The sequence below is a fragment of the Arvicanthis niloticus genome, chromosome 13 (genome assembly GCF_011762505.2).
Source record: "Arvicanthis niloticus isolate mArvNil1 chromosome 13, mArvNil1.pat.X, whole genome shotgun sequence".
Classification (NCBI taxonomy): Eukaryota; Metazoa; Chordata; class Mammalia; order Rodentia; family Muridae; genus Arvicanthis; species Arvicanthis niloticus.
Genome location: NC_047670.1, coordinates 68,648,813 through 68,671,069, shown reverse-complemented (window position 1 = coordinate 68,671,069; position 22,257 = coordinate 68,648,813). Strand labels below are relative to the sequence as shown.

The following is a 22,257-nucleotide window of genomic DNA, read 5'->3' as shown; positions in this document are numbered from 1 at the left end:
AATATGCTCCATGCAAACCACACATTACCACACATTGTTATCTCTATAGAGATAAGGGCTAGATGACTTTTGATGAGCTGGCAGAGCCCAGTAGCTTAAGCATAGCATGCAGGTCAACATAAGCTGCAGAGATGTGCGCAGTATTCAGATGTGAAGAGACAGAAAGTCTTTTTTGAAGTCTGTGGTTTCTAGTTATATATGCAAGCCAGAAGGATTGCAGCCTTGGCAGCCACTTAATCGAAGGCTGCCACGGTCTGTAAGAGGAATCTAAGTCACTGGGTAAACTCAGATCTTAGCTTTTGTGAGATTTAAATACTTTTTCTTATAATAAAAAATATTTTGCAGTAGATAAGAGGAGATTTGATACTTAGGGTCGCTGTAAAAACAGAGAGTTTGAGAAACAACTAGAATTTTTTCTTATCCTATCTCTACTGAGAATACCAGTGAGCCTTCAACCACTATTACCCTATTTGATCCCCAATCCTTTCTGGAGTAACAGGAGATACAAACAACCAAATTCACAGTTGATACATATTTTCCAACCTTCTATGTATTGTTAATGTTGGCTTCTCAGCTCTCAGTCAGTATCTGCTATATGGATACAACTGGGCTTGAGAATGTCTGCCATCTCAGAGCTGAAAACCTGCCGAGTCTCCATTTCCAGGAGCCAACTCAGTGCAGTGTGGTTCAACACAGCGAGCAAAGCTTCAACTTGCCTTCATCATGCTAAGTGTTTGTGTTCCCCTCAAGTGGATATGTTAAAATCCTGTCTTCCAGATAATCTTATTGGAGATAGGGACTTTGGGGAGTAGAACCCCTATAATTGATAGATTTATCCATGTGGAAGGGGCACTTAGAGATCTCATATTCCGTTTTATGTGTGAAGATGCAAAGATGACCATCTGTGAGGCAGGAAGCATCTCCTCACCAGACACAGAATACTCGGATGCTTTCATTTTGAACTTCCCACCTGAGAGATGTCAGTGTCTGTTATCTATGAGACCCCCAGTTTAAGGTGTTAATGAGTAGCAGCTCAGACAGGTGAAGAAGGAAGGCTTCAAACCACAATGATGCTGCCGTAACAAGTATCAAAGCATGGGTGTGGTTCTGGAACTAGGTACCAGGTAGGGCAGGAGGAGCCCCAAGGCATGAGTAGAAAAGGTTTGCACTGCTGAGCGTGGGATAAGGGGGAATCTTGGTGAGCCCTGGGGAGGAAAAGCCCAGACCTGAAGTTGGAGCTCCAGTCTTGGAGAATTTACAGTTTACAAAAGCATTCCCAGAATCCTGCCCAAGGAAAGAAAATCGAGAGTCAACAGCTTAGCAGATAGTTAGATCCCCCGATACCGAGAGTCAATTATAATAGGTGTTGCACACAGCAATGTGAGTATATCAAAAGTCTTAGAGGTTCTCGGTTGGTGGTAAATAATGGGTATAATGTTAGAACTTATGTGTCATCTAAAACAATGTAGCAGCCCTATGAGGTGATTTTTATAGATGTGAAGTATATTTACTTCAGGAAAGGGTTACCACACTGGGATACCATCTAGTGTAGCCTGATTTAGTTGACAAATTCTGGAAAACTTGAAGTATTTTGTGAGTAACAGTGTTTAAAAAAATCCATATCTATATCTATACCTATACCTATACATCTATCTATCTATCTATCTATCTATCTATCTATCTATCTATCTATCTAACTGTCTAAAATTTCTAGATAATACAATAGTAAACACATTCACTTAATAGATTTTCCTCTCTAATGTGTGATATAATGTCAGGCCATGTCTACAACAAATAAGAAACCGTGCAATGCTCTATTTTGCTCTTAGCATGTGATTTGGTATTTGCTGGCTGTCTTGTTTAAACCCTCCGGGTTCCTTCGCAGTGCTCTGTGACCTGTGGGTCAGGGGTGCAGCAAAGGGAGGTGTACTGCAGACTGAGAGGCTCTGGTCGTGTGTCTGAAGACATGTGTGATCCGTCCACCCGGCCTCAAGTGCGGCGGCAGTGCTGGCATCAGGACTGCGTGAGGTACCAGTGGACGACGGGAGACTGGCTAGATGTGAGTGGTACCACGGGCCTGGCCTTTTCCTATGCTTTGTCATTTTTAAAAACCTTATTAACATCACCTCGTGAATGCGTGTGTGTACGAATGTGTACGTGTGATGTGACTGTGAAAGCTGCCATGTGTCATCGCGTGTGTTACATGGGGGGTCAGAGGTTTGCACTTCCGTAATTTATCTGCTGAACTCTCCTTTCCCCACTACCCTCCCCCGCCCGGCCCCGGCTCCTCTCTTTCTATCTCTGCCCTGTCTTCCCTGCTGCCTTATTTTGAGACAGAGGCTCCTGTATCCCTGGCCGCCCTGGAACTCCTCATCCTCCTGCCTCCCCACTGGAGTTTCTACTCTGCAGTTACATACCACTCCACCCACAGCTTGATGAGCAAACTTGCAAGGACCGTGCACGTAGGAAAGTGTTATTGGTTTTCCAATTGCATTTCCAGTGTTCAACATCGTGTAAGAAAAAGGAGACCTATCGGCTGGTGAAATGCGCGAATGAACAAAGCATACAAGTGAATGAAAGTCTCTGTGACCCCTTAACGAAACCGGTTTCGGTCAAAAAGTGCAGGAATCCTCACTGCAAGTACATGGTGGTTACAGGAGACTCATCGCAGGTAAGGTCGGCTTGGTTTCTTTTCCTGTTGTTGTCATAAAACACCCTGGCCCCCCACTCCCCCAAAAAGAAGTGTCTTTGATGCCTGGTTAGGGCTACAATGTGTCTGTGGGTGTAAAATCAGGATTGAGACTAGAGTTGAGAATTGAACTGGATCAGGAACGCGAGTTTTCATCTAGGGCAGCAGGTCTCAACCTGTGGCTTGTGACCACTTTCCACTTTCACAGGGGTTGCTTAAGACCCATCTGCATATCAGATATTTATATTAAAATTCATAACAGTAGAAAATTACAATAATGAAGCAGCATTGAAGATAATTCTGTGATTGGGGGTCACCACAACATGAGGTACTGTATTATGGGGTTGCAGCATTGGGAAGATTGAGAACCACTCTGTAGGGTTCATGACATCACCAGCTGTAGGTAGTTGACTAGTTTACCGAATCAGGGCATAGATTTTTTTTCTTTGTAAGAGGCCCTTAAGTCCAATTAAGATTCTAAGATACACCGGGCAGTGGTGGTGCACGCCTTTAATCCCAGCACTTGGGAGGCAGAGGCAGGTGGATTTCTGAGTTTGAGGCCGGCCTGGTCTACAGAGTGGGTTCCAGGACAGCCAGGACTACACAGAGAAACCCTGTCTCGGAAAACAAAACAACAACAACAACAACAAAACACACACACACACACACAAAAACAAACAAAAAACAAACAAAACAAAAAAAAAAAAAAAACAACAACAAAAAGGTTCTAAGATACATGTCACTGTCTCACCCATGAATCTATCTTGCCATGCTGGATATTGTTAGTCCATAGGCTTTCCTGCAGGATAGGCTTCCCTGCAGGACAGGTCTTTATTGCTTCTCTGCCTTAGCAGTTTGCATAATACCTTCCAATACTATGAGATCTTGTCCCCAGGGAGGAAGCTTCCAGTCAGTTCTAGGTAGTTCCTCCAAGTCATGTGCTGTCTGCAGCAATAGGGTCTTACTTTCAAGTTCTGGAGGCTATGACAGGGGCATATATTGTCTAGGAAAAGGTCTCTTGGGCTCTGACAACTAAAAGGTAGGTTTCCCATGCCCAATATTTTCTTGATACACATTTTAAATTTTGATGTTGAGTTCATTATTCCCTTTACATTTGCAGTTCTCTGGGTTTTAGGCACCGTATCTATAAAATCACTGCTTGTAGGATGCAGACCTGTATCTCCTTCTGAGTCTTGTAACTTCAGTTCATATACCTAGGTCTGACGCATTTTGATTATTTCCATTTCTGATACAAAGTCATCACCCACGCCTACAATTGCACATGGCTTCTCTCAGAACCCGACAACTTGTGGAAGGAGGCTATCACTCCCCGATTGGATTCACTTGGCATCTCTGCTGAGCCTCGGTTAACCACAGGGTTTTGATCAACTTCTTTAAAAAAAAAAAAAAAGCAACAAAAAAAAAAACCCCAAAAAAAAAAACCAAAAACAAACACTTTCCAACTAGCTTTCACAAATTTATCAAGCTGGTCTTAAGTTCATATCAAAATTTAAGAGACTCAGAGTAGGCAAACAATCCTGTAAAAGGAATAACACATTGATTTATGAGTCCTTTCTATCCTCAGATTCTAGTGTGTAAGTAACCAAGATTGTCAGAATAACGAGAACAGGAAAGAGGGTAGAGTAGAACAGAGTTCAGAAGGGAAAGAGAGAAACCTCATGGGCTCCTCAGACACAATATCCAGGCTGGATCTCAATGTTCCACATTTTCTGGTATGACTCTGTATGAGTTGCCTAAACCTCTATGCCCCTTTGTTTCCAAACCTGTGAATGAAGCTGGTTAATCGAGTTGCAGTGGTTGATACACAGGAGACATAGGAAGCCCCTGAGAGAGATTAGGAATCACGGCAAGTTTCAGGATTCCTTATTTCCTTACCAGTGTGCATTTTTTTCAGTGCGCAGGTAACTGTGGGTTCACTTCTCCACAGAAGATTACATACTGCACTAGGATCCAGTCCTCTAAGAAGCATGCATTCCATCAGCTTTGGCCTGTAGGCTATGGGGAGTGTCCTGTGATGCCTTCTCCTCAGGCGTACAAATGCGACCTTAGAAGCTGTCTGCGTGTAGCCACTTGGAAAGTGGGGAAGTGGAGCAAGGTCAGTGCAGAATTCTGAATCTGGGGCCCTTTGCATAAGGCTTTTCACAGGCAGAATGCCTGGTAACCTGCATTTTCAAGTTGACCTTCCAAGTTATCTTCTATGCCATTGTGTAAAATCTATTTCATTAGTTATTTGTGTGCATATTCTTATTCTTTCTGTGTTTATTCTAACTTGTAAGAAGATAACAACAATCCTCATTCATAGTCCTCAAAGACCATGTACAATAGCTTGTACTTTATGTAGGTACTTCAGAAAAATTTATCAGCGAAGGGAAGAAAAATAGTAGCGTTCTCTAATCTATACACAATAAGTATTAGTTACACTGCATTCTATCAACTTAATTAATGGAAATACAATGACATTACTTTGTAATTTTATCAGAAGAGAAAAACCTCTAAGGAGCTGTAATAACAGTAGTAAAGGAGATTAATATTTACTATTTGCAGTGTGTTATGTATATAAGGAGTTTTAATAAGCCCCATCAATTAATGTTTACTAGATGATTGCAGTGTGCAACTGTTTCAGCTGTATAAAATAAACAAGATCCCAGCCACCGAGAAACAATAGCTGCAGGGCTCATCCTGAAGAATATTTTCACTTCAGTGACCATGCAGCCCTGGAGTATTTCTGCATCTTTTGTAGTTCTAACCATGACTGACCCTTACTTTGTTCTGAAAGAGCCTAGTCTTGGAGAAGGCAGTATGGATTTCCTGGCCTCATTATTGGTTATCTATTTTACCTCAAACTTTACTGTGTTGACAGTGCTCAGTAACTTGTGGAAATGGGATAATGGAGAGAAGAGTAGCGTGCAGGACTGAGAACGGTTGGCCCAGTGACTTATGTTTAAAGCGTTTAAAGCCAGATGCCCAAAAGAAATGTTATGCCAATGACTGTAAGTAATAGACTCCAAACTCTTCCCAGCATCAAGTGTTCCTAAGTTCCAGTTAAAATGTCAGCATAGATCTATGCAGCTGTCACGCCCTGCAACACAAACTGTCAGACCTTCAGAGTACAGTGATGGTTCTGATGGTCGGAGTCCATGCTGCATGGGATTTGTTCCATCCTGACTTGTTGCATTAATTTGTCTTTGAAGGTAAATTACTTACCACCTGCAAAGAAATCCAAGTTACAAACAACGTTACCAAGGATGGTGACTATGACCTTAATGTCAGGGGAAGAATATTGAAGGTACTATGATGGCCATTTCGAATTGATTTTCACATTGACCTTGTCATTGAAAAATGTTTTCTAGATATTTGTGTATTCCCTCAGATCCATTGCTCAGGCATGCAGCTGGAGAATCCTAGGGAATATTTACCACTGGTCAAAGGTGAAGACAACTTTTCAGAAATCTATGGCCTTAGGTATGAGACACTTTATACTTTCTGTGCACTTTGGGGCTCATTGATACTGACACAGAATTGGAATCACTTACATATTGGACAGGAAATTGAGGTGTACACATTAGTACCTTAGTCATGTGTTAGACTGTAATCACAAAGAGGGTGAGTGTGAGGTAATACAGAAGGGATAAGTTTAAGACTTTGTCTATTTTCATAGAAATGCAATTAATTCTAGTAACAAAAGCAGGAGGTTAACATCTCAATTTTTTTTTTTTGTACATCTAGTCCTTGAATTTCCCAGTGAGAATTCCATGTGTTACCCAAAGAGAATTCTGCTTCTCTTTCCCTGTTAATGTGTTGTACTGTGGTGTGGAAGGACAGAAGCGTGCCTTCTGTTTTACCTCTTCTATGCTCACCATTTGCCACACGGGGATCTAACAAATGCACCAAGTACTAAAATATCCAATGTTATTACAGACTTCAAAATCCCTATGAATGTCCCTTCAACGGAAGCAGGAGGCCAGACTGTGCATGTGAAAACGACTACCTACCTGCAGGATACACTGTATTTAGCAAAGTGAGAGTAGATCTCGCTTCCATGCAAATCAAAAGTAAGTGCTGGGACTCTTTGGAAAACACAAAGACTCCATTTGCTAAGGTAAAATACAGCAATGTATGGTATACATGATGGGATATAATGAAGAACCATTGAATACAGAATGGTTTTATTTACAGTTATTAGATACATACTTTCTCTGAAATGACAGGAAGTATGGGAACCTTTGATACAAACATTATATAATGACAGTAATAAGATAGTTCTCTTTCAAATCAAACTTTTAAAAAATCCCTAACTATATTAAATTCAAAGAAATTAATATTCTTAACATATGTATAAGGTTATTTTGGGTAAGATTTTAAGTAATACATTAGTTCTAGATTATAGTTTATTGAGTATTATATTTTCCCATACATCATATCATTTTATCTTTCAAATAATCCTGTATCAGATAAGACAGATATTATATCAAAATGTCACACATGATGGAATTAAGTTTCTCTTATGAGAGTGACTTGTCCCAGTTTGCAGTTAGTTAAGGCCCACTGAGGAGGGATGAAGACCTGCTCAGAGAACTGAGGTTGAGGAACATGCCATCTTTCTAGAAATTAACTGGTAATTTACTCAGGCCACAGGTATATATGGATCCAGCAATACGCTGGCCATGTAGTAAATTCACTTCAGTTTGGGCATGTGAAGTTAGACATACCTGCCCAGAATCCAAGGAATGATGCCTGGTGACAGTCTGACTGATGTGCTGGACCTCCTCAAAGGCAAGCAGACTATGCACACACCAGCAGTGATCATTATGAAACGGGTGTTGCTGACTGCTCATGCTTTTGGAGGAGACGGTAAAATACTCTGAAACTTGTGCCTGTGTTCTGCTCCACTCTATGGTGCCACAAAGAAGCAGCAGAATAGAGGATACGTGTTTAACCGATTCCTATCTTTGAATAGGTCTATTTGTTCTGTTTGTCAAACCCGTGGTGTATAGGCTCCACCCACTCTGCATGCAAGCTCACCATGACCACACTGACTGAGGCTTGGGAGGTGCACACAAATCCTCTGGTGGATTATGAAAGGCCTGACAGTTTTCATACCTGTCGTTAGAGAGATATTTGCAGAAATGCTCCTTTGGGGGGACTGCCTCCAAAGGACCCCGTGACATCACAGGGTGTGCAGTGTGACCTGCCAATGTCTTGAATCAGCTCAGTGACACTGACAGCCATTGTTGGGACCTTGTTTAAGTGACGAATAATGCAAGTGTGAGTGGTTGCAATAACTGAGTTTGAGGACCGTGCACAACCTGTCTTCGATCCCAGTGAATCTAGCTGTGGTCTTTTGTATGGAATCTCCAGTGACAATGACAATCAGCAAGTGTTGCTAATGTCAGCAAATGAAAGAGGGAAAGAAGTGTACCAGTGAATTGGCATAGATACAGCACACGTGGGCTCACACTGCCTTAGCATGAAGGGTCTACCTTTGAAGAGAATTTTTGTTCTTCTGTGATTTTTCTTCTTGAGCCCACCCCATCTATGTCAGAGATTTGCTGTGAAGTACTATGGGTAAATAAATTTGAAAAAACCATTCAATTACTTTTTCATATTTTTCTTTAATTTCAGATGTAGCTGTGATTTTTAAAGGACTATTTAGGCCATGTATATTTTTTGTGTTAAATAAAATGTATCTATTTTGAGGTAGTGCTATCTTATATGCTATAGTGGTAATATTTTGTGAGAATTTTAACTGATCATATAAATATATTTAAGATACTATGAAAACTGCATATTTGAAAATAAGGAGGACATTGCTGTTTCCATGGTAATGAGTTGCCTTATTTATTTATTTATTTATTTTTTTACAGCTATGGATCTTCTTTTTTCCCAGACACTATTTGGAAAGGCAGTTCCATTTGCCACAGCTGGAGACTGCTACAGTGCTGCCAGATGCCCACAGGTACCTCACGCATATTTCATTACTTATTTTCTTCATGATGAAAAAGTCAGTATTTCTCCTCATCAATTTTCTTGAGCAGAACATTGCACGAAACATAAAAACTAGCTATCCAAAGCTTTCAGTGTGCCCTTATTTTAAGCATTATAAACCAGCTGAAGGAAAACCACTTTAGCCAATATTAAGTTCATTTCAAAGATTCAAGAGCAAGACCTAAAACTTGTTCAGATCCTCTTTCCATGACACGTCGTCATTTTAATCTTTCAACCTGGCCCTTGGGAATGAACAGATGCACACAGAAAGGTAAACAGATGGACCGTAAGCACGTGTGGTTTATTCACTGATGGTAACTCCAGTTCTTTGGGTGTGTGTTTCTCAATGGACCATGTATAGGTGATGGACTCTCAGGGAGGTGGCACTGGAAAGTGTTGTAGATCCTTAAAAGATGAGGGGTGTCCTAAAAGGCACTGCGGAATCCTACTGGTCCATTCTCTGTGGGATGCCTAGGTTGTGATGTGAGGTTTGCTCAACACACGTCTGACACCCTTGCCAGAAGTCCAAACAAACAGGACTACCCAGTCTTATACTTGAACCTATATCTGTATGTGTTTATCAGTAGTCCCTTGAGGTTGGGTAACCTATCTGGGAACTGGTCCCTGTATTGAGACAGTCATTAGTAGTTTGTAGCTCTTCATCTAGGTAGAGGCCCTGTGAGGCTTACCCCTTCCACGATGGTGTTATCATTGTACAGGTCTGATTTAGGAGTCTTCATGGTTGTGTATATAAAAGACACTATTTCACAAAAGACATCCTGGACCTCTGGCTTTTACAATCTGCTCCCTTTTTTGAGATGCTCTCTGGATTTGTTGTGGGTTGTGTTGTAGATGTATTAACTGACGGTGGACAGTTAGCTACTGTCTACCAATTTTGATCACATTTTGACCAATTGTGGATTCCCATCATGTCTTTTATCTGCTGTTAAAATGCTTCTTTGGTGATGGGGGAAAGCTACACTTATCTGTGAATATTATATTGTTTTTTTTTGGAATCTTAAGGTGGAGAATTATTGATTTGAGATTTTCTTCTATTTAATACTTTTATAGCTATAAATTTTAAGTGTTTTTCTTGCTGTATCTAAGGATTTTTGCATTTGTATATTTATTTTATTCATACTAAATTTTTTTCTATTATCATTAGATCATCAACTGTTCCTACTTAGATAAAATATATTTTTCTAAATAAAAAATTTTCTGTTTGCTGTATAACTTTAGAATGATTTTCAGAGTCATACATTTAAATGATCTTCATGCCTCATAATTTTCAGCAGTTATTGCTAGAGAGAGTGTCCATTGGTTCATTAACCTGCAATTGCAATTCTCTAAGAAGTTTTTCTCTTGATTTTACACACACACACACACACACACACACACACACACACATTTGAATGAAGTGTATTTGTTTGTGGTATAGTCACACATGTAAACTCGCATGTATAGGCTAGGGAAGAATTTCAGGTGTCCTGCATTGCTCTCTGCCTTAATCTAAAGATACAACAGTCTCTAACTAAGCCTGGAGCTAGGCTGGTCAAGCCTCAGTGACCCTTCTGTCTCTGCCTCCCCTCATGCTGAGGTTACAGGTGTTTTTGACCCATGTTTGGCTTTTTACATGGATTCTGGGATCAAAACTCAATTCCTGTTCTTGTATAGCAGACACATTTGCCCACTGAGCCATCTCTCCAGCCTTCTTGTCTATACTGTTGGAAGCAGACAACTTTGCAGAAGAATCCTCATTCAGTCGTTGAAGATGCTTAGGTACCCTCAAGTCCATGTTTCCTTCTCCTCCTCCTCCTTCTCCTCCTCCTCTATTGTCTCCTCTATTCATCTGGTGATAGATGGTTACTGCCTAGAATGGACTTCTTTCAATTCTCTCCCCAGAAGTTCCCTTCCCTTTTGAGACCATCTTCCTGTCAAACACCTTGTCTGTGTGTTCAGACAGGTTCTCTGAAGTCAGCAATGTGTGACCTAAAAAGTTCTATCCTTCTAAATGACATTTGCCATAACACACAGCCTCCTTTTATTGATGGCACTGTCCTTTTGACCTTCTCACATGGAGATTAATTCTCCAATGGCCAATCCATGTCAGGATGGATGAACTCTCTCTAACAACCCTTTTCCTTTTAACTTGGCCATCTGGTTGTATATTTGATGCCATGAGATATATGAACCGTTTGGTGATATGAGTCCTTCCAAAGACTTCTGTTCAGAGAGATTGCCAAATTCTGGAAATCTGGTCCTCGTCCTTTCATGTTGATTTAGGGCTGTTCAATGACCTATCAGCAAAATTCATAGGAGACTGGTATTCATGGAAACCACATAATTATCAAGTAGAATCAAAATCTGTATCTCATTGAACTCTCCGTGTAGGAAGTAATAGGGAGACAATTATTATAAACAAGAAATTTCTTGATGAGCATGAAATGTGAATGAGAAGATTTTATGTAAGCAGACATTCATAAGATGGTTATTTCTGTTTCCTTCTAACACCTTTCTCTCACAAATATCTTAAGGAAATTATGTAGCCATAAAGTATGTAACCCTCAGTAGTTACATACTTTAACATACTTTAATACTTTTACATACTTTAGTTTACAGTAGACAGATATTCCATGTCAAAAGCCTCTGTCAGAAACTTCAACTAGTCTATGAAGTAGCAGAAATAAGATGATTTTCTGCCTTTAGGGTACAATGCCTCCTCATGTGGTTCTGAACATCTTTTGGAATGCAGAAGCTTTGTGCCAAAATTAGATTGTGCTGGGCACAGACAGATGCTGTTGAAAGGAACTGTGTCACCCATACTCAGTCTGTATTTGTCTGCCCCAGGCTACAGTTACCAAAAATACAAAGTGCCCAGTATTCTTTTGGCGACGTTCTGTCAAATGTATAAACCAGATTCTGTGTTTAGTTACATGACATTTGCATGAATACCTTCCAGATGCTCAGTGTCACAGAGAGAACATCTCTCGTTGTTTGGGATTTATCAAAACCACATCCTCTGTGTTTGCATGTGACTGGGTACCCCAGGATATGAATGCTTAAAAGAGCACAGACACATATGGTGTTCTTTAGAGAAAATAAACTTCATCACATTGAACGTGAGATGAAGTCAGAGAGTGTTATGTGACTTGGGAATACATATGTCAAGTGGGAGGTAGATGTTCCCAAAGAGTCCTGGTACGGGCCTTGTTTCCTGTCCTTTAATTAATATTTGATTCCCAGAGAGTTGGAGAAGTAATCACAATCCAGTAACACCAGTGGATCAAGCCAGTACCTCTCTTCCACACTTGTTGTTCCCAGATGTTGGAAATTATGATTTATGAACGTGTGTGTGTGTGTGTGTGTGTGTTAATACATTTCCATTTCTCTAAGCTGAATCCTTAGGACCTTTGTTGCATATTCTCTGGTGAACATTGTGGAGAGGAGCTGCACCATTTTGTTTTTCTACCAGCAAAGATGAACATCCTTGCTGCTTCGTGTCCTTACCAGCATTCTGTGTTGTCAAGTAATGAAAAACCACCACTAGAAGTGGTGTCTACTAGTCGTGGTTTTTCTTTCACATTTTTCTAGTGCATAGTGATGCTAAATACTTTTCCTGGGGTTATTGGTCATTTGTATATTTTGCTTAATGAGGTAAATGTCCATGTCTTTGTCCTTGTTTGACACCAAGTTTGTTTTCCTATTGGTGAGTATCGAGAGTCTGGATACACAAAGGTCTTTCACCAGAAGTGATGTTTGCAAATATTTCATTTTCCACCAACCATCATTTCATCCATTCAAGTATCTATCAGAGTGAAAGTGTTTCACTTATTTTAATGAAATCAGATGCCTTCTTTTTTACAGATTTTTTTAGCTAAGAGATCAAACACAAAATTACAAAGATTTTTCTCACTTTAAAAATCTTTCTACATGTCAGCCCTCCTCTGTATCTACCCTAAGACTCATTTTGGGCTAACCTCGACTTGGAGCCCAGGGTGGGAGTGTTCCGCCCTGGAAATCAGATATCTCATTGATTTGGCACTCTGTGGTGGGACAGCTGGTTTTTCTCTACCTTCTAGCACTGTGGTTCCCAACCTTCCTAATACGACAACCCTTTAATACTGTGCTGATGCCTACTCCATAACTGTAATTTTTTTGCTACTATTATGAATAGTAATATAAACATCTATGTTTTCGGATGGTCTTAGGCAAGTGTAAAAGGATCATTGCACCCCAAAAAGGTAGTGACCCACATGTTGAGAACCTGTTCTGCATCACAGTTGTGACAGCACCCTAGAACCCGAGTGTTTCACTATCTGCTGAAGTAACAGCACCCCCTAGCAGCTCAGCTCTTATGAAGCTAGACATGGTTCAGAGATCTACAAACTCTGCCACCCCCACAACAATGCATCTGGGTGCTGAATAGGTGTGAGTGTGGGATAGATGAAGTGCCTCATGTTCCAGAGGATGGGAGCTTGACTGAACTTCATCCTTCAGACCAAAACTCCTCACTGCTCGCCCACCTAGAACTGGACTAGCCCAGGATCCAGGCTGCTGAGAGGCACCTGCTTCTCTGTAGGCTAAGGTCCTCATTGCACTGCTGGCCTCCCTCTAAGTCCATGTCACATGTATCCTGATCCAAGTGTCCTTCCAGCTCTACCTACCTTTACAAAGGTTGGGATACTGCTATGTGTTGCTGGTAATATTAAAAAATGTGGCACCCAGCCCAGGCTTGTTCTTAAGTGGCCACCATCTTCCCGACTAGAAGCGGCTGGAGGTCAAGAGCTGCTTCATGCTTCTGCCGCTGCTCGGCTCAGACCTCAGCTCCGGCCAGCCAGAAGCACAGGACCTGGTACCTATGAAACACCAGCATGGTGGCTGGCTCTGCCAATCCACCACACTGTCCACAATGCTTGGCTGAGCCCAGATCATCCCACCATCCACTCTATATCCAGTAGAAATGAGACTCTAAAGCTTAATTATTATCCAAAGGCTTTATATATTTGGAAATGCTCTTAATTAACAAGATGCCCACACAATTAATGTTGTTACCCAATACCTAACCTAGATATTATAACTACTTTAGACTGCTAGAGACACGCGCACATCCTCAGCCATCTCCTCCTCCCCATTCCTCTCTTTCTTCTTTGCTCCTCCTCCTCCTTCTTCTCTTCCTCCTCCCACATTAGCTCCTCTCCAATCGCTCCACTGCAGACAGTAGCAGCAGCAGGAAACCATCCTGCTACAACTGTGTCTCTAGTCTTCCTAGGGACTAGAGTCACAAGTGTGTGGTGCCTTGTTGCTTGGAGTCTGAACTCCACTTAGTGATCATAAAGCATGAAGACTTTCACTTTAAAATACCTTCCTGGTCCTGAGTCTTCCTTCCCTTGGCCTAAGCCTTTGGAAAAATATATTCTTCCTCAGAACCTTGTTAAGATCAGAGGCACAGCTATGACCCAACCCATGCTGCTTATGAGTTTCTCAAAGAAATCAATCTCAGTTTGGGGGAGAACTACAGCCACCCACGCTCTGGTGTGACTGAGAGGGAACCTACACCTTTACCTCAGTGCACAGATGCACACACCTCCCAGCCCAAATGTCTGGTTCTACAGCAGCAATCAGAGTCTATGTCCTGTGTCTCACTGATGTACCAGCTGCTGCTGGGCAGAGTGAGACCCAATATTGACAGAGGAATCCCCTCTTACAGTACAAAGACAGGAAGAGGTGATTCCCCAAAGCCTTTACCTGAAACACTCAGCAGCATCGAAACCACCACAGACCCTAACTCCTGAGACCTGGAGCATTGCTGATACTCATCACAGCTGAAAAGACTTCTGGAGTCTACTCGGGCTTCTTAAGCTGCCCTCCTGCTGGCCCTTTCTCCCATGATCCTTTGGTGTATAGGAGCACAGAGTAGACATACAAACCAAGCACTTAGTGGTCATAAATTATAAAGAATTTCACTGTAAAGCAATGATTTGATGTGCATATAATTTCACTACTAAAGATGAACATAGAAGTATGTAGTGATGAGATAGGTGGTATACTTGTCTGTTTTATGTAAAGAATAAGACGTGACACCACCTTGGTCACTTAATTTATCAATATGCGTATGTTCAAAGCTTATTACTAACAAAGGTAACCTGAGCTATTTTGACACAAAAATACTTCTTACATGACATGAGCCTCTATGGAACACACACCATAATGTGTAAGCGGTGTGTAAGCGGTGTGTAAGCGGTGTGTAAGCGGTGCGCCACTACAGTCTGCACATCCTGTGGGGTCTTTAGAAGGTGATGTCACAGGGGAAAAATATCAGCGGTTTTGAGCTGTTGGTAAAAGGAGGAGGAGAGAGGAGTCCCAATAAGAGAAGATTCCAGGAAATGCATCAAACGGATGTAGTGCCACAAAAACTACCAAAAAGTATTCAAAATTTGAATAAAAAGAGACGGTAATGTTGGTCACATCTTAATCCCCATGAACACTCCTCCATTAAGGACTCCCCAACTGTGACAGGCCCCTGGGCATTAGGTGTCACAGACTGCAAGGCCTGCCAGACTTGCTTTAACATCACATGGTATTAACTCTTGATTGCACGTGTAATTGAGAAGACTCATTTGTAGTCAGACTTTAAACTCTTTAACCGAGTCATTTTCTTTAAGTCAAGGTCGATCAGCTTGCTTCACTGGTTTTAAAAATCATTTGAGTCGTTTGATGTTTCCAGGCAAGAATAGTGTTAAACATTTATGTTTCTCTCTTCTCTCTCTCTCTCTCTCTCTCTCTCTCTCTCTCTCTCTCTCTCTCTCTCTCTCTCTCTCCATACAGGGGCAGTTCAGCATCAACTTAGCAGGAACTGGGATAAAGATATCCAACACAGCGAAGTGGCTCGCTCAGGGGAGGTATGCCTCGGTCATCATCCACAGATCCCCAGTAAGTCCTGTAGAACTAAAGCGCCTTGGAATTGCTTCTGTGCTATGAGCTAGCACTAAAGTCCCCAACCTCAGAGGAAAACACACATGAGGACAATGACTAGAAGCTTACAGTATATTAGGAATTATGCTACATACAGTGGGGCACAGATGCACACAAATTCAAATATGGGACACACATGCACACACACACAGGAGCACGAATCTCGAATTTGGACCTTTTGACTGGACATGAATGTATGTTCTTAAAGATAGTAATATAACTGTGCCAGGCCCAGTAGCATAGACTTATAATGCTAGCTACTCATAGGCTGAGGCAAAAGACCTGCAAGTTCAAGGCCAGGCTCTGGAGTGAATTCAAGGTCAGCCTGGGCAGTTTAATGGGACTTTTCCTCAAATGAAAAATGCAAAGAAGGCTGAGGCTGTAGATTACTGTTAGAGCATCCATCCAGTTTAGACCACCTGTCCCAAGGTTCAATTCCCCAGTATGGCAGGACTGCAAACAAACAAAACTCCAAACAGAGATTTAGGGTCTAATATTTTAAAATGATGGTTCAACATGGGGTTTATTTATCTCCTTACTTTGGTTTAGCAAAGGGTTTATTAAACAGAGTAATTTAACAAATATCCTCAAAGCATTTTCAGTGATTAGGGACATCTATGCAGCACTCAAATCTCATTGTCTATCTTTATCTAGAAAACACTGCTATTTTGTCTATAGAAATAACTGTATGGGGAGAGAGAGGTGGCTCAGTCAGTAGAGTGCCTTCCATCTAAGCATCAGGTCCTGAGCCTGCATCTATGACTTGTGCTACAGGGTAAGAGTGAAGAAATGAGGGTCTGTGGCACTTATTAACCAGATCAGTGAGCTCACTTCCAATGAGAGACCCTGTCTCAATCAATAGAATTGAGATCTATTGAAGAAGACACCTGGTGTTCACCTCTGGTCTCCACATGTACTCACACACATGTGTGCACATGTGGGTCTGCATGCACAGACCCCCATACCCACGCCAACACATAGATACATAGCATACATATACACAAATATGAATAATGTCATATGGTGTTTCTAAAAGATGAAGGACAAACTTGAAGTAAATCATAATATATTCTCATCATTCTATTAAAAAAAACTACATCTGCTAAAAATATACCCCGAGAGCCATTTACTTTGAAAACCTACTATTTTACCCATATTATAAAATAGTAACTATTAAAATCATTTAATTGTTAATTCAAACACAGTGCACAGATCCTCTTTGGGAAAGCGAGCGAGCTTGGGTTGTAAGCAGTCTCATCTACATTGCTCAGAAATCACCCCTCCACAGCCGTCACCCTCTCCGGTCTTTTCTAACTTTTCTTTATCTTGGTAAATATGGCCTGTGGCATTCCAATTAAAACTAGTACTTGTGGACAAAATGCAACATTTCTGTGTCCTAGTCTTAAAACGTTTTGTTTCTGAGGAATACAAAATTTCAGTTTAAATTATTATAAATGTAGAGAACTTAATGAAATATCCTGGCTTTCACATATCCAGTTCTTAAATATCTATTGCTTGTATATAAAGAATGCGTTTTGGCTAAAGTCACAGAAGGATAGTAATATTTTGTAAAAAAAAAAAAAAAAAAAAAAAAAAAAAAAAAAAAAAATCTTTCATTTTTTTTCTATTTGTTATAGCTTCTAAAATTTAGTTTCTTATTTAATTGTGAGGAATCTCATGTGTTAAGTTAAAATGTTCCTGACAGCGTCGTTTGAAGTCTGATACCAAGGATAAAACAGAGACTCGTGAAAGCCAAGCATAATTGCGGAAATGAAAACATATTCGTGTTCCACAAAATGTAATGTAAGGCTGCACTTCCCACTCTAGCCACCTGGGAAAAGAAAAATCCACAAAACGGAGTTTTCCTTTTCCTTTCCTCTGCTAGCCAGGGTCCTCTGCAGCTTAAGGGCTTCTGATCACAACCAAAGTCTCAACCACCAAACAGTGTCTTCTCCACCTTTCCTTTCTTCTCTGGATTAAGAACAATTTATGTCTCTTAGGAAAATGACCAGAGTTGAACGTTTGGGTCTATGAACACGATTTTGTTTTTAGTGTTTTTGATGTTTGTATGTAAAATGAAGGCAGCACAGAGCACATGCCCCTCCCACTTCTGCCCTCCTCCCTCAGACTAGCAGCCTGAACCTATTTCCGGTTTTAGTCCAATTCCGATCAGGACTTCTGCCCTCTGCCCCTTTGTGTCTGTTCCCATCACCCCACTTTCTGCGATTCTTCATGCTGTGTTTCACACACATGACTGAGACGATTGAGAAAGGCATAGGCGGCTTCGCGTATCTTCATTGCCAACTTTCTATAATATAATTTTGTCTACTATTTAAATCTGCCTGCTAATTAGAGGTTTTATTTTAATCAACTCACCAATACAAATAAATATTCAGGTGAAAAATATGCGTGCTGAGATGAAGTGTGTAAATCCTACCATGGTTTATTTGACATGAACAGCAGCTGGCACTAATCGTAGGCTGTCCATTCCCTCTGGACCCGCACGTGACCTTCATTGGACAGCGGCCCTTCCAGGGATCCTTGGCTAGGACACAAGCCCCATTATTCAAAGCAGGTACTTTTCCTGTGTCGTGCACAGTTGCCAGCTTGTATAAAAGTCTCCTGTGTTTTCTACTTCTTTACACCTTCAGGACGGAACCAAAGTCTACGGCAGATGCGGAGGGTTCTGTGGGAAGTGTTTTCCTCACGTGGCTACGGGGCTCCCGATTCAAGTACTATGAACATTCAAGGCTTGCAAGTACCACCAAAGAGGGGTGCTCTGTGAAAGCACAGATATCTGGTGCTCCTTTCTCACTCCTGGATTCCCGAGACTTCCATACTCAAACTTTTCTCTGGGTGCTCATCGGGGTTTCAGACCACTTAATATTTATAGGTTTTCAAGAGAATCTTATCTTATTACATCTTATACATCTTATACATCTTATTAGATTATACATCTTAATAGATGTATCGCTCTAATAAGGATCATTTCTAAACATCGTAATTTATTATAGGGAATACAATCAAAATGTTTTAATGGAGTATACGAAAAAAATATTGCTGTTCACAGCTTAGACTGGACCATTATTACATTCTACTGTTAAACATACACATAAATAAATCTCTGAGCAGCGTTCTGCAGTACAATGAAGTGTTATTGTGATTGTCAAAATGGAGCAAATAAGAATTAGTGAATATCAAATTGATAATTATATCAAATAAGCACGTAGACATCCTCCTTTCTACTGATACGATTTTGATTCATTGTCTTATTTTTTTTCTTTAATTTTATCTATGGATTTTGGTGCTTCAATAAAAAATGGTTCTAAAATGTAATACTTTTTTCTTAAAAATTTGTGCTCATGTTAACTATTAAATAGAACACTCTGTGGCAAAACGGAGAAGATATGATGTGTTGGGATTTGAGTTTTAAGGCCTACCTCCACGTGTTTGTGAGCAGTGTACTGTTTTTATAATGTTTATGCACAATTATGCCTTTATAACTCATATATGTAACTACCCTTAGGGAAAAAAAATCTATTTTCTTAAGGTTAAATACCTTTTTGCTAGCCAAACAGAAAGATGGAGGTTCTTAAAATTCTGATGTTGGTTCTGTCTTCCTGAAAATTCTGTTTTTCTGACCCCCTCCCCCACTCTAAAATATTAATTAGAGGTTACATGGTGGGGGGGGGAACTTCTCTAGAGCAAAGGTTCTCAACCTGTGAGTCTCTGCCCCTTGGGGATCTAGTGACCCTTTCACAGGAGTCACCTAAGACCATTGGGAAACACAGATATTTATATTACTATTCACAACAGTAGCAAAATTATAGTAATGGATTAACAATGAAATAATTTTATACTTGGAGGGTGAGTACGGCATGAGGGACTGTTTTTAGGAAGGTTGAGAGCCACTGTTCTAGAGGAACAGGGTAGATACTGGCTGTTAAAGGGGGTTATTAGGTTGGTTTACATGTTATAGTCTACATACTCCAATAATAGTTGTCTTCACACCGGAGAGCTAGATGCCCTAGCTGCCTCGATCTGGTACTAACAGCCTTGACACTTGCTGGAGCGATGGCAGAGCGGTGATGCGGAGCGATGATGCCGGTCTTCAGTCCATGTGGGAAAGCTGAAAAGCTCACGTCAGAGGAAAATGATGACGATCTAGTCAGTGAGTGCATCTGCAAGACAGTAAGAGAAGCAGGAAAAAAGCAGAAGTTTTCTCTTCCGAAGTTAGAGCATGTCTTCCTCATACCAACCTAATGGAGAGTCCTGCTCAGGTGTGCCCAGACGGCCTGCTGAGTGGGCAAGTTCAGATTATACCACGCTGAAGATCAATAATACCCATCACGGAGAAGCTCAGCTACTTTCTACTGGGGTGTCCTCAAACAAGAATGAATTGTAAAACTTGCCACTATAGGCAGATTCTCAGGAATTAAAGGATTATTTTTCATGTGGATAATTTAATTGTGTGTTTTATAATGATAGGATTTTTAAAAGGCAAATTAACAATTTTTTTTTCATCTCAGCCTGCCCCATAAACAAAAACATGGGATTTACTAATTCATTTTAAATATCAGTGTACTAGTTTTACCCTCAAGGTGTTTTTCTCCCAAATATTTGCTAGAGATTTAAAAGGTACCTGAGGAAGTCGGTGTACATGAGGTCAAACACCTCTGAAACAAAAGGGCAATTTGCAAATTTGTCAGGCATTAAAACAGAATGTCTAATATTTCCCATTAAATGTTTCATCTGTTATTAAAGCTGTGTCATTTATAAATATTTAAATAAAAAATGTATTTGTGTGGCACTAGTAACCTCATTTATATGTGTAAGGGTCCGTGATTTACGAAGAATGATTACTGAGACTCAAACAGTATGCAGTCAAAGACCAAGACAGTTTATTCTGCAAAGGACCTGCATGCATGGTTGAGGGGGGGGGGGGGCAGGTTCTACAGCTCCTGATTGGCTGCCCATGACTCAACGTTTACAGCTCCTGATTGGGTGCTTGAGAGTTTGGCTCAGGTTAGTGGGTGGTGCTGCTTCCTGATTGGCTGCCTACATATGAGAGACGGGTTTTCCTGGAATTGACCTATTTTGAACTTTCCCAGCTGGGAAACAGAAATTTAGGCCTGGTCTGTCATGGGTCTGTCAGTCTGGCTCTGACTAACTCAGTCTTTTCACACACCCCTCACGTATCAAAAAAGATTCACACTGAAATCTCAGGGAAATTATGCATTCTTCCTCCTGGCAAGGTCAGACACGGTGGTGCACACAATGCTTTCCCAAGGCAGGGAGCAGATACTTAGGACAGAGCTATCGATCCGCAACTTCCTCAGGAATCACCAAAGTACACTCTAGAGTAGTTAAATCAATTGTAGCTGTCACGGGCTGGGTTATGGCTCAGTGGTACACTCTTTTCCTACCAAGCATGAGGTCAAGGAAGAAAAACATTACAATTGACAGGGGATTAAAATGTTACCCTTTTCACGTGTGCAGTAACATACAATTTCCCCTCTAAATTTAATCTCATGACTAGAGTATATGGGAACCATTTTGTGTGTCTGTGCCCCTTTGTGTATGTGTGTGTAGATATGAAGTCTCTTTTCTGAATATATCCCAAGATATATATCTATGTATATTAGGGTCTCACTGTGTAGCCCAGGCTGGCCTGAAGTTCATGGTTGTTACCGCTCTAGTTGGCAGCACAAACCTGAGAGAGTGGAACCTAAAAGGAGGAGGAGTAAAGCCTCATGCAATCGCCAAGTTTATTTAAGGCAGCAGACAATTTGTATTCTGAGTATTCTGAGTATTAAGCAAGATCAAGGACAAAGGTCACATGAGTTCAGGTTGTTATACAGTCACGTAGACAGCCTACACTTGGAAACATGATCTAAGTAACAATGGTATCTGTTTTAGTCAGGGTTTGTATTCCTGCACAAAACATCATGACCAAGAAGCAAGTTGGGAAGGAAAGGGTTTATTAGCTTACACTTTCACATTGCTGTTCATCACCAAAGGAAGTCAGGACAGGAACTCACACAGGGCAGGAACTTGGAGACAGGAGCTGATGCAGACGCCATGAAGTGCTGCAAACTGGCTTGCTTCCCCTGGCTTGCTCAGCTTGCTTTCTTATAGAACCCAGGACTACCACCCCGGAGATGACACCACCCACAATGGGCCCTCCCCCCTTGGTCACTAATTAAGAAAATGCCTTACAGCTGGATCTCATGGAGGCATTTCCTCAAGGGAGGCTCCTTTCTCTGTGATAATTCCAGCTTGTGTCAAGTTGACATAGAAAACCAGCCAGTACAATGTACCTGTAATCGTAAGTAAATCCAATCCTATTTACACCTGGGAGGGACACAGGAGCACATTCTAAAAACAACCCTCATTCTGGAGGAATAGAAGTCACAAAACGGGAAGCGTCTCCGTTTTCTTGGAGTTTCCTCACAAGCTCTCAGAATTCTCACATGGCTTCGTTTGTGGGCCGTGGACCGTGTTCCGACCATGATCCTCTTGCCTCGGCTGTGCCAGTGCTGCCATGACTGACGTGTGCCACTCCTCCAAATCTGAATATACACACAAGT

At 41.1% G+C, this 22,257-nt stretch overlaps 1 protein-coding gene across 2 annotated transcripts in view; it reads left to right on the top strand.

The window, feature by feature from the left end:
• The window catches only part of Adamts20 (ADAM metallopeptidase with thrombospondin type 1 motif 20), a 119,173-nt gene extending 98,705 nt beyond the window's left edge, over positions 1-20,468 (top strand). Inside the window, exons 30-39 of one of the 2 annotated variants that reach the window (XM_034516690.2) lie at positions 1,886-2,059; positions 2,501-2,671; positions 4,605-4,805; positions 5,571-5,700; positions 5,902-5,996; positions 6,081-6,172; positions 6,629-6,762; positions 8,575-8,666; positions 15,521-15,625; positions 18,319-20,468. In XM_034516690.2, coding sequence (XP_034372581.1) covers positions 1,886-2,059; positions 2,501-2,671; positions 4,605-4,805; positions 5,571-5,700; positions 5,902-5,996; positions 6,081-6,172; positions 6,629-6,762; positions 8,575-8,666; positions 15,521-15,625; positions 18,319-18,408 — 1,284 coding nt within the window. In that variant the 3' untranslated portion in view covers positions 18,409-20,468. Of the gene's footprint in view, positions 1-1,885; positions 2,060-2,500; positions 2,672-4,604; positions 4,806-5,570; positions 5,701-5,901; positions 5,997-6,080; positions 6,173-6,628; positions 6,763-8,574; positions 8,667-15,520; positions 15,626-18,318 lie in introns of those variants that run through there. The other variant, XR_013103426.1, reaches the window with a different exon arrangement.
• The last annotated feature ends 1,789 nt before the right edge of the window (positions 20,469-22,257 follow it).